The sequence below is a fragment of the Corapipo altera genome, unplaced genomic scaffold (genome assembly GCF_003945725.1).
Source record: "Corapipo altera isolate COAL_440 unplaced genomic scaffold, ASM394572v1 61049, whole genome shotgun sequence".
In the NCBI taxonomy this organism is placed as follows: Eukaryota; Metazoa; Chordata; class Aves; order Passeriformes; family Pipridae; genus Corapipo; species Corapipo altera.
In genome coordinates, this window is record NW_020885256.1 from 1 (window position 1) to 11,783 (window position 11,783).

Genomic DNA, 11,783 nt, shown 5'->3' on the forward strand with positions numbered 1-11,783 from the left:
TGTGGCCGGCACTGCAGACAGAGGTGCTGAGCTGCCGGCGGCCGCCGTAGCCAGATCCTTAACGACCCCTCTAAGTGGTGCCCGGCGGTAATGAGTCCTGCTGATAAATAAATGATGGGCGGTGGAGCGGGGGAGGGGTTAATCACCGGGCCCGGGGGACGAGCAGGGGAGGGCCGGGCGCTGTGTTAACAACCTTCGGGGGCTCGGCCGTGCCCCCGGCATGAGGGACTGCCCCCGCTCCAGCCCCGGGGTGGGCGAGGGGCCGCCGTGCCCGGCTCCCCCGGCGAGGGGCTGCGGCCGCGCCTGGCGCGGGCAGGGGGGGATTAATATTCCCCTCAGGTCCGTCCCCGCCAGCCGATGCCGCCGGCGGCACTTTCGCCGCGGCCGCAGCTCCCCCCGCGCCCGCTCCTGCCGCTCCCTCCCTCCCGCTGCCGAGCCCCCGGGCCCCCTCCCAGGTCCCCTCCCCGGGGACTCTCCCACCCGAGGCGTGGGGCAGAGGGGGGCTGGTTTTGGGGTTTTTAGGGGGTAATGGGCACCCCTTGTAATTTTGGCCGCTCCATGTGAGTCCCTCCATTCACGGGGACGCTTTTGTGGGGGCCCTGCAGCTCTCGGGGGGTGACGAGTGGCAGTGCCAAGACTCCCCGTGTGCCCCCCCGGGTGCTGCCGTGGGGGTTGCAGGGACTGGGGGTGCTCTGGGGTCCCCCTGCAGCACCTGGACACCGGTGAAGCCCATGGAAATGTCCCCAAATGAGTGGTGGGGACCCCAGGTCCTCCTCGGGGGTGGCTCCCACCCCGAGAGGGGTGACAGTAGGTCCCTGGGACAAGTGCTGGAGCCGGGCTCCTCTCACCTCCGTGGGATTGGGGGTCCCCCGCAGGGAAGTTCAAGCTGCTGGACCAGGACCGGGACATCCGTGAGCCCGTGCAGTACTTCAACAGCGTGGAGGAGGTGGCCAGCACCTTCCCAGACCGCATCTTCGTCATGGAGGCCATCACCTTCAGCGTCAAGGTCCGTGGGGACAGCGGGGCACGGGGCTGGGGCAGCAGGGGACACTGCAGGGGCAGCAGGGGACATGGCAGGGACATGGCAGGGGACATGGCAGGGACAGCAGGGGACATGGCAGGGGCAGCAGGGGACATGGCAGGGGCAGCAGGGGACATGGCAGGGACAGCAGGGGACATGGCAGGGACAGCAGGGGACACTGCAGGGGCAGCAGGGGACATGGCAGGGACAGCAGGGGACACTGCAGGGACAGCAGGGAGTGGTGGTGGGAAGTCAGGGGACACTGGGGACAGTGATGGGGGTGAGGCAGGAGGGGTTGGTGGTGGGACATCAGGAGATGATAGTGGGACATCAGGAGAGGACAACGGGACAGCAGGGAATGGTGGCGGGACGTCAGGGCACGTGGTGGGACTTCGTGTGTCAGTGGTGGGTTGTCAGGAGAGAACAGTGGGAGGGCAGGGAGTGGTGGTGGGTCATGAACAGCTCGTGGTGGGGCATCAAGAGGTGGCAGTGGGACATCAGGAGTAGGTCGTGGGACAGTGGGGGCAGTGGTGGGACATCAGGGCAGGGTGGTGGAAATAAGAGGGGTGTGGGGGAAAGAAGAGCTCAGTGGTGGAACATCGAGAGAGGACGGTGGGACACCAGGGGATGGTGGTGGGACACCAGGGGATGGTGGTGGGACACCAGGGGATGGTGGTGGGATGCCAAGGGGTGTGGTGGGACTCTGTGGGTCACTGATGGGGTGTTAGGAGAGAACAACAGGACAGCAGGGAGTGGTGGTACATTACATGGTAATTGTGGGATGTCAGGGGTAGGTTGCAGGACACCAGGGATGGTGGTGGGACATTACAGGGTAGTGGTGGGATGCCAGGGATGGTGGTGGGACATTACAGAGTAGTGGTGGGACATTACAGAGTAGTGGTGGGACATCAGGGATAGTGGCAGGACATCAGGGATGGTGGTGGGACATTACAGGACAGTGGTGGGACGTCAGGGGTGGTGGTGGGACATTACAACCCAGGATAGTGGTGGGATGTCAGGGATGGTGGTGGGACATTACAGGGTAGTGGTGGGATGTCAGGGATGGCAGTGGGACACCAGGGGCCCCGGCAGGGCAGGGTCTCTCTCTCTCTCTCTCACGTCGGGCTGCCCCGGGCAGGTGGTGTCGGGGGAGTTCAGCGAGGACAGCGAGGTTTACAACTTCACGCTGAACGCGGGGGACGAGCTGACGCTGATGGGGCAGGCGGAGATCCTCTGCGCCAAGACCGTGAAGGAGAAGTCGCGCTTCAACACCCTCCTGCGCAAGCTGGGCAAGGCGGCGCCGGCGGCGGGGGCGCGGCAGGTGAAGGGCAAGATGCCGTGTCTGATCTGCATGAACCACCGCACCAACGAGAGCCTGAGCCTGCCCTTCCAGTGCAAGGGCCGCTTCAGCACGCGCAGCCCGCTGGAGCTGCGGCTGCAGGAGGGCGAGCACACCATCCGCAGCATCATCGAGAAGGTGCGGCTGCCCGTGAACGTGGCCGTGCCGAGCCGGCCCGCCCGCAACCCCTACGACCTGCACGCCATCCGCGAGGGGCACTGCTACAAGCTGGTCAGCATCATCTCCAAGACGGTGGTGCTGTGCTGCATCCTGCGCCGCGACGAGCTGGTGCCCTTCCACTTCCTGCTGCTGACCGACATGCCCCGCTTCCAGCTGCCCGAGGGGCTGCTGGCCGGGGACCCGCAGCTGGAGAAGCTGCTGCGGGACAGCGCCGCGTATTGCCAGGACCGCTTCAACCCCGACGAGTACTCGCGGGCCGTGCGGGAGGCCAAGCCGGACTTGCTGGAGGAATGTGCCAGCCCGCGGCGCCTGCGGCTCTGCCTGCCCGCCTGCGCCCGCGACGAGCTCAGCCAGCCCCTCCAGCGCCTCTCCCTCTGTGCCTGCGGCTCCCGGGAGCCCCCCCGGGAACCCCCCGCCCGCTGCCACGGACCGCGGGGCCTCGGCGGGGCCGCCCCCCGCCCGCCGCTGCCCGACTTCCCCGACCCCGAGCGCGAGTACATGACGCCCGACTGGGCCGAGCCCGAGTTCAGGACTCAGGAGCCGCTGGAGATTCCCTACGAGGAGCTCTGGAGCAATCCCGGCCCGGAGGGCTGCTGCGAGCTGGGCGGCACCGGCGGCCGGCCCGACCTGGTGTCCTTCGGGGCCGTCCCCGCGCTGGGCTCCGCGCACCGCCCCGGGGACGAGCCCCGCGGGGACACCCCGCCCCCGGTGCCACCCAAATCGGAGGCGGTAAGAGCCGCGGTCCTGTCCCCAGGGGTGGGGAATGGCAGCCCTGGGGGTCCCTCGGCCAGCTCACGGCTCGGTGACCCCCACGGCACAACCAGTCCCGCGGCAGGGCCAGCCCGACCCCCTCCCCGGGCTCCGAGCCTTGTCCCCCGGCCTGGGGGTCCCTCCCCAGCTCTGCTTGGTCACCCAAATCCTCTTCGGTCCCCGGTTCCCCAGGGCTCCCCATCGCCACGGGGCACCCGAATCCTCAGGGACACCCTTGTGGCCTCGGGGTCCCCGCTCCCCAGGGCTCTGCACCACGGGGGGACCTGAAGCTCTTGGGCTTCCCCGCACCGCGGGGCACCCAAAATCCTCTGGTCTTCCCCGCACAACACAGTACCCAAAATTTCAGGCTCCCCTTCACCACCGGAGTACCCACATTTTTGGGGGCTTCCCCCGCCAGGCAGCGCACGGGTCCCAGATCTCCCCGCTGGCACCCGGAGCTTCACGGCTCCACCAGGGCCGGCTGCCCCCGAGCCCCCCCATCACCCTCCGGTGGCGCTGCCCGGGGGTCTGACGGCCCGGGGATCTGACTGCCGGGGGTCTGACTGCCGGGGGTCTGACTGCCGGGGGTCTGACTGCCGGGGGGTCTGACAGCCGGGGGTCTGACTGCCGGGGGTCTGACGGCGCTCGCCCCCGTTTGCAGGTGAAGGAGGAGTGCCGGCTGCTGAACGCGCCCCCCGTGCCGCCCCGGGGCAGCCGCGCCCCGGGCCCCTGCAGCCCCCCGGCCCCGCTGCGCTGCCCGAAGCTGGCAGCGCCCGCGCCCTCGCCCAGCCCCAGCCTCTCCTACTACTCCTCGGGGCTCCTCGACGGGTGAGTGGCTCCGGGGACGTGGCGGTGCCGGGGAGGGGACGGGCTGGGGGGTTGACAGCCGGGGGCGGGGGGTCCCCGGTGGGGACGGGGCGATGGTGACGGGGCTCCCCTTCCCCGGCAGGTCGGCCCCGCGGAGCGGCAGCGGCTCGCCCTCGCCCGACGCCTACTCCCTGTACTGCTACCCCTGCACTTGGGGCGACTGCAAGGCCGGGGAGCCCCCCGGGCGCCCGCTGCCCCCCGCCGCGGCCCAGCCGCCGCCCGGCTCCTGGTCGGAGCCCTGGGCATACGCCGAGCCGGGCGCCGGGGCGGGCAGCGCCTGCTCCACGCCGCTGCCGGGGGCCGACCCGCCCCTGAAGCCCTTCCGCAGCTGCCCCCGCCTCAAGCCCCCGCACCCCCAAAAGCGCTTTGCCCCCTTCGGGGCCCTCAACCCCTTCGCCGGCCCGGCCGAGTGGCCGGAGAGCCCCGAGTGGTCCAAAGCACCTTCGGCCCCGGCCGCACCACCCTCCTCCTCCTCGCCGGAGCCCTTCACCCCCCTCGAGGAGCCGGCGGCCCCTCCCCGGCCCCCCAAGGGTTTGGACGGGGACGGCATCGTCATCCGGGGGGCGTCCCCGCTGTCCCCCGCCGTCCTGCGCGGGGCCGAGGGCGTGGCCCGCCTGTACCTGGCCCAGGGAGTCATCGAGGTGCCTCCGGCGGCGCGGGGGGACGGGGGGGCCTCGGCGGCCGCCCCCCGGCCCGGCGGGGACGGCCCGGCCTGGCTGCCCCCCGCCGACCTGTCGGCCCTGTCGCTGGAGGAGGTGTCCAAGTGCCTGCGCTTCATCGGCCTCTCCGAGGACGTCGTGAGCTTCTTCGCCCGCGAGCGCATCGACGGCAGCATCTTCGTGCAGCTCAGCGAGGAGATCCTGGCCGACGACTTCCGCCTCACCAAGCTCCAGGTGAAGAAGATCATGCAGTTCATCAAGGGCTGGCGCCCCAAGATCTAACCCCGCGCTGGGGACCCCCTGCCCCGGGAGGTCCCCGAGGCGCCCGGACCTCGCCCCGTTCCCATCCCTGCTCCGATGGGGCAGCACGGGGGGTTCTCCTCCCCCCGGCAGCTCGGCCCCATTGCCCAGCCCTCCCCCCCTTCCCATTTTAACACTGGACAGTAATTTTGGCCCCAACGGGCTGGAAGACACTGGATTTTGCGTTGACTGGTTTAACTTAATCCTTGTGGATTAGCACAATAAACGTACGGGAGTAACGAGCTGCTGGAGAAGGCTCTTGCTCGGGGAAGAGGGAAAGGGGGCACAGGTGGGGAGGGAGGCTCTGGGGGTCTCTCCCATCCTTGCAGACCCTTCCCACCTCCTGGGAAGGGGCTCCTTCAAGGGAAGACGTTACTCTTGGAGCTGTTTTGCCCTGGGGCTTTGAGAAACAAGCAGAGAGGCGACAGGCAGAGCAGCACCTCCCGGGCCCAGCCCTGCCACAGCGCAGGAGAACGCCTGGAAGCTGGAAAGGAAGCCAGGGATGGAAGGGGGGGTGGGCCAGTGACAGGTGCCCAGAGATTTAAAACCTTTTAGTTTAACTTGAGCTCTCCCCACGGGGGACCCTTCTGGCCTTTGGCTGCTTGATCTGCAATTACAGGCGGGTCCATCTGCCGGGATCTCCCGCCGGGATCGCCCGTGGCAGCGCTCGGGGCCAGACGGAGCCAGAGGCTCCTCACAGCCCCTGAGTGATGGCAGAGGTGACAGAGCTGCCACCCTGCTCTGCTGCCAACCTGCCCCTCCGACAGCCCCTCTGTGAGCCCTGCAGCCCCTCTGTGGGAGGGGTTCCCAGGGCAGTGCCTGGATGCTTTTATTCCCGACTCTTCTCCCTCGGCGCTGCCCAAGGACACGGGAGGAGAAGCAGGCATGGAGTCCAAACCCAGGAGACGGGGCTTTATTTTGGTAGATGTTTATGGAAAGGCAAGGCCTCGGCTCCAGCCACGTGCTGGATGCTACTGGCCAGACTGGGAGCCCTGGAGGCCGCAGCATGGAGGCGAAGGCAGCAGAAATCCCCTCCCCAGCACGGAGAGGCTGGCCCAGGCTGGCACGGGACGGAGGTGCCCAACACACAGTGGCTGATAAGGCACTTGAAATGACTACAAGCCATGAGGCAGCCCGGTGCCCCCCTCCCTCCTCCCCTTCCTCCCCCGGGGCTTTGGAGATTAACCTACGGACAATGGGGTGTCCCGGAACACAATGGGGTGTCCCGGAACGCCGCGCAGCCCCGGGGAGCTGTGGGCGCGTCACCGGGTCCCTCACTGGTGGAATTTCTTGCTGGGGTTGTTGGCGTGGTCCAGCAGCAGCTGGCACGGCGTGAACTGGCTGCCATAGACGGCCTCGTACTTGCGCAGCTTGTCCACCAGCTGCCGGGCTCCATAGGAGTCGGCGAACCTGAAGGGACCTGCGGGCACAGGGACACGGCGCTGGCACGGGAGGGACAGGCACCAAGGGGGTGGCAGACCCCCCAAGTCTCTTGTCAGGGTAACCCAGGACCCTGCTCGCTGCCCACCCGCACTGGGCAGGGCCTGACCCCACAGGCTGGGATGTGGGTAATCACAGAATCGTGGGATGGTTCTGGAAAGGGACCTTAAAGCTTCTCTCATTCCAACCCCTTGCCATGGGCAGGGACACCTCCCACTAGACCTGTCCAACCTGGCCTTGGACACTTCCAGGGATCCAGGGGCAGACACAGCTTCTCTGGGCAACTGGGCCAGGGCCTCCCCACCCTCCCAGCCAGGAATTCCTTCCCAATATCCCATCTCTCCCTGCCCTCTGAAAATGAACCCATTCTCCCTTGTCCTGCCACCCCATGCTCTCGTAGGAAGTCCCTTGGGGCTGCTCCCACAGCCTGAGCTTGGCTCAAGGAGGGAAAGCACCAGGCCTGTGGCAGAAGCACCACTTTGTGCCCAAGAGCCCGTGGTGGCCTCCAGTTGTGACCCAACCTCCAGCTCGTGCCTCATCCATGGCCCAGGCCACAGCCATGGCCACCCAGCCAGGTCACAGCTGGGTCCCAGGGAACTTGGTCCGTGGTCCTGGTTGGGCCCAGCAAGTCCCTTGGCTGGAGAAGCACAGCTGAGGTTACCAGCTCTGCTGTATCAGTGAGGGCAGCGGGTGAAGGTGGGTCCTTGGGCTCCAGCACAACCCCTGCTCACCCAGGCAAGTGGCAGGAGACAGAGTCAAAGAATTATTTAGGTTGGAAAAGCCCTCTAAGACGCTGAGTCCAACCATCCCCAGCACTGCCAAGGCCACCACTGACCCATGTCCTCAGGTGCCACATCCATGGGGCTTTTAAATCCCTCCAGGGACGGGGACTCCACCACTGCCCTGGGCAGCTGTGCCAGGGCTGGACAACCGTTTCCAGGAAGACATTTCCCCTAATATCCAACCCAAACAACTTGAGGCTGTTTCCTTAAGGCTGCAGCTCAAACCCAGCCTTAACTCCTGCCCTGCCACACGGCCACAGCCCGGGGTGAAGCAGGTCCAGGGAAGTGATTCTGCCCCTGTACTCAGCACTGGTGAGGCCACCCCTGGAGTGCTGGGTCCAGTTCTGGGCCCCTCAGTTCAGGAAGGACATTGAGGGGCTGGAGCAGGTCCAGAGGAGAGCAACGAGGCTGAGGAAGGGACTGGAGCACAAGTGCTGTGAGGAGAGGCTGAGGGAGTTGGGGCTGTTCAGCCTGGAGAAGAGGAGGCTCAGGGGAGACCTCCTCACTCTCTACAACTCCCTGACAGGAGGGGGGAGCCAGGGGGGGTTGGTCTCTTTTCCCAGGCAACCATCAGCAAGACAAGAGGGCTCGGTCTCAAGTTGTGCCAGGGGAGGTTTAGGTTGGATATCAGAATTTTTTTACAGAGAGGGTGCTCAGCCATTGGAATGGGCTGCCCAGGGAAGGGGTGGATTCTCCATCCCCAGAGATTTTTAAAAAGAGACTGGATGTGGCATCAGTGCCATGGGCCTAGTAACCACAGCAGTGCTGGATCAAGGGTTGGACTTGATGATCTCGGAGGTCCCTTCCAACCCAGCTGATTCTGTGATTCTGCGATTCTCGAGCCAAGCCCATGGCACTCACCTCCCAGGCAGGGTGGGAAGCCCAGGCCGAAGACGGCGCCGATGTCTCCCTCGATGGGGTTGCTGAGGATGCCCTCCTGCAGGCACAGCGCCGCCTCGTTCACGAAGCGCGTCACCAGGCGCAGCTGGATGTCCTCTTCCGAGCAGCTGCGGGGACAGAGCCCGTCAGGGCTGGCCAGGGGGGCAGTGGTGGGGGCAGAGCACCCCAGGCTGGCACACGGGGGGGGGAGGGTGGCCCCCGTGGGAGTGTCCCTGTCCTCAGGAGGAGCAGGAAGAAGAGCTGGGACGTGTCCTGAAGCGGGCAAGTGAGAACCATGGAATGGTTCGAGGTGGGAGGGACCACTGGAGCTTGTCTGCTTCAAGCCCCCTGATCAGGCAGGGCCCCCTGGAGCACATCACTCAGGATTGTGTGGAGATGGATTTGGAATAAAGGCAAAAGCTTGATCAAGCTCTGTGTTGGGCAATGTCATGGAATGCCAGACTGGTTTGGGTGGGAAGGGACCTTAAATCTCATCCAGTGCCACCCACTGCCATGGGCAGGGACATCTTCCACCAGCCCAGGTGGCTCCAAGCCCCGTCTAGCCTGGCCTTGGACACTTCCAGGGATCCAGGGGCAGCCACAGATTCTCTGGGCCAGGGCCTCTCCACCCTCCCAGCCAACAATTCCTTCCCAATCTCCCATCTCTCCCTGCCCTCTGGCAGTGGGAAGCCATTCCCTGTGTCCTGTCCCTCCAGCCCTTGTCCCCAGTCCCTCTCCAGCTCTCCTGGAGCCCCTTTAGGCTCTGGAAGGGGCTCCAAGGTCTCCCTGGATTTTTCTCTTCCCCAGCTCTCCCAGCCTGGCTCCAGAGCAGAGGGGCTCCAGCCCTGGCAGCATCGTGGCCTCCCCAGTGCCCCTCGTGCTGCTGCTCAGAGGCACCAGGAGCTGGGCAGGCTCTGATCCGGGCAGGCTCTGAGCCACCCCCCCTCAGTCTCTCCCAGTACTCACACATCAGGATTCGCCGGCACCTTGAACTGTGCCAGGATCTCATCCATGCCGGAATTCACACTCCTGTTCTTCACTCCCTCCTGGTAAACATAAAAGCCTTTCCCTGCCTTGCGACCTGCCGGGGATGAAAGGAGCCCAGTCACATCCTGCCACGTGTCCCCTTCCCTCCTGACACCTTCGCCTCTGATCTCCCTGCAGCTCCGCTTCCTGCTCCCACGGCACATCCTCCAGCAGCACCCTGCACTGCAGAGCACGGCCAGAGGGAAGGGACCCACCTCCACCTGACCCCTTGGCAAGATGCTGCCACGGTGCCAGGCCCTAACGCCTTCTCTAGGTCCAGAAGACAAACACCGCCGTTTCTGCGGGAGGGACTCCTGACCCATTCCCGGGGGCAAAGGGGGGAACCCTTCAGGTGGAAACAGCTTAGCCCCTCACCTAAGAAGCCCTTCTGCACCATGAGCTTGAAGAGGTCGATGCTGCCTCCCCCGAAGCGCTCCCCAAAGGCCTTGCCCAGGTCCTCGGCCACATGCGTGGCCACGTCCACGCCCACCTCGTCGATCAGCGTGGCGGCTCCCACCGGGAACCCGAAGGCTGTGGAGATGGCATCTACCTTCTTTGGGTCAATGCCCTCCTGCAGGATTAGAAGGGAAGTGATGGGATGTAGGGGTGAGGTCCTGGACAGCCAGTGTGGGGCAGAGAGCTCTCACCGCTCTGGGGACACGCGCTGCGAGCAGCCCCACAGGCTGTGGGACTGGGACAGGAGCCAGGGGCAGAATGGGGACAACCACGAGCCCCAGGGCTGGTCACCCACCTCCCCTCCTGCCCACAGCCAGGCTGGGCCCAGCCCTGCTCAGGGAAGAAGCAGAGTTTCCACGACTATTTGGTGGACACTCACCTGGAGGACTCGGACCACCTCCGACAGCATCGGCCCCAGGCACCTGGTGGTGTAGAATCCAGGCCCATCCTAGGGAAGAGGAGCACAGCAGGGAGCCAGGTGAGTCCCAGCTGCAGGAGCACGGCCTCCTGGCAGCACCAGAGCTGTGTTTCACAGCCCAGGCTGCAGCTCAGACACCCCAAACCCCATTTCTAACACTATGTTACCGACTGCTGGAATAGGGTATTTTTTCCCTGTAGGGTTCAGCAGTGTTTGAACACTCCCATGAACTTACTCTCTGGAAGTTCCCATCACTGTGTTTTCATTTGAACTAGTGCCTGGAGGTCCCAGGCAGGCTGCTGCTTCAGCAAGCCCAACAGGTTGATGAGGGAAAGGGTGTTCAGCACAAGGGAAACCAGCAAAATCCAGTTGTTTCACCTCTGATACTCCCCACAAAGCCAGGAAGCAACAGAGGAGCTGCAAACTGCCCTTCAGGGAGGCAGCTGGGGTGGGGATGAGGCTCAGGGAAGCAGCACTGCATCCCCACTGGCCTTCAGAGATGCCCAGAGCACTTCTGGACAAGCCAGTTTTCCTGGCAGTGCAGGAACAACCTGCTCAGCACTGCTGCAACCTCAGGCATGAGGGAAAAGACAGGGACACCTTCCATCAGTCCAGGTTGCTCCAAGCTCTGTCCAACCTGGCCTGGGACACTTCCAGGGATCCAGGGGCAGCCACAGTTTCTCTGCCAGCTGCCAGGGCCTCCCCACCCTCACAGGGAAGGATTCCTTCCCCAGTATCCCAACTAAATCCTCTGTACCTGTATTCCTGTCCCTCCCACCCAAGATTCAGCCCAGGAAGAGCAGGGTTGCTGCTCACTGCCCTCACACCCTGCTGGGACCTGGGGTGCTGGCAGCCCTGTGCAGGCACACCCAGACGTGTGGGATGCCAGGGCAGCCCCTGTCCCTGTGTGGGGCAGGACTGGCAGCTCCTCCTGTGGCCTTCCACGGCTGTTCCCGAGGACACGTGAGGATCATGTGGGCTCTTGCCCCCTTCTGACCTCCCTTTTCACTTCCCAGCAGGAGCAGCTGTTCCCAGCGTGTCCAGAGCCAGGTTTCACCCTCCTGTCAGAGCACAGGCCCTTGTGTTTATTGGCCCAGCTCCTGTTTTTCGTGCCCTGTCCCCTCACCTTCACCACGATGACGACTTTGCCCTGTTTGAGGCCAACAGCAACGGCGGAAGCCGCCGTGTCCTGGGAGGTTTTGTCTGTGGTGATGATTTCCAGCAGCTGCATCTTATCCACCGGGGAGAAGTAGTGCATCCCAATGACCTGGGCAGGGGGAAGAGCTCGGGGTTAACGTGGATTTTGGCTCCCAGAAGAATCTGCTGGGCGAGTCAAGCGCAGAGGGAAGGCCAGCATGGGCTGCAGGGCCCCCACCACACCCCACTCCACCCCTCTGTGGCAGGAATGCTCCCCAACTCCCTTCTCTCCTTGGTTTTCCCAAGGACACAGCACATGCCTGAGGCACAGTCCTGCCTCAGGATCAAGGTGTGATCTTCACAGCACCAAGAGCTGCCCAGCTCTCTCTGTACTTTACAGTCTTGGCAGTAAATGCTGCCTGTGAGTCCCAGCTGAGCCTGTCCCCAAGCAAAGGATGGGCACAGTGTGACCTGAAGGGCTCAGGGATCCTGAGCTGGCAGGGCACAGGGATCCTGAGCTGGCAGGGCA

At 64.9% G+C, this 11,783-nt stretch overlaps 2 protein-coding genes across 2 annotated transcripts in view; one reads left to right on the plus strand and one right to left on the minus strand.

The window, feature by feature from the left end:
- Positions 1-811: 811 nt before the first annotated feature.
- Positions 812-5,358, plus strand: GAREM2 (GRB2 associated regulator of MAPK1 subtype 2; the record flags this gene model as incomplete). Its single annotated transcript, XM_027631430.1, has 4 exons — positions 812-1,006; positions 2,160-3,269; positions 3,952-4,118; positions 4,240-5,358. Coding segments are annotated over 4 exons (2,331 nt in total), but the record flags the coding sequence as incomplete, so codon positions are not given.
- A 644-nt stretch (positions 5,359-6,002) lies between these two features.
- HADHA (hydroxyacyl-CoA dehydrogenase trifunctional multienzyme complex subunit alpha) overlaps positions 6,003-11,783 on the minus strand; it is a gene marked incomplete at its 5' end in the record, with an annotated part of 19,786 nt that continues 14,005 nt past the window's right edge. The window contains 6 exons of the mRNA XM_027631429.1: positions 6,003-6,536; positions 8,200-8,345; positions 9,184-9,298; positions 9,619-9,814; positions 10,079-10,147; positions 11,244-11,384. Of these exons, the coding sequence (XP_027487230.1) occupies positions 6,391-6,536; positions 8,200-8,345; positions 9,184-9,298; positions 9,619-9,814; positions 10,079-10,147; positions 11,244-11,384 (813 nt within the window). The remainder of the gene's footprint in view (positions 6,537-8,199; positions 8,346-9,183; positions 9,299-9,618; positions 9,815-10,078; positions 10,148-11,243; positions 11,385-11,783) is intronic.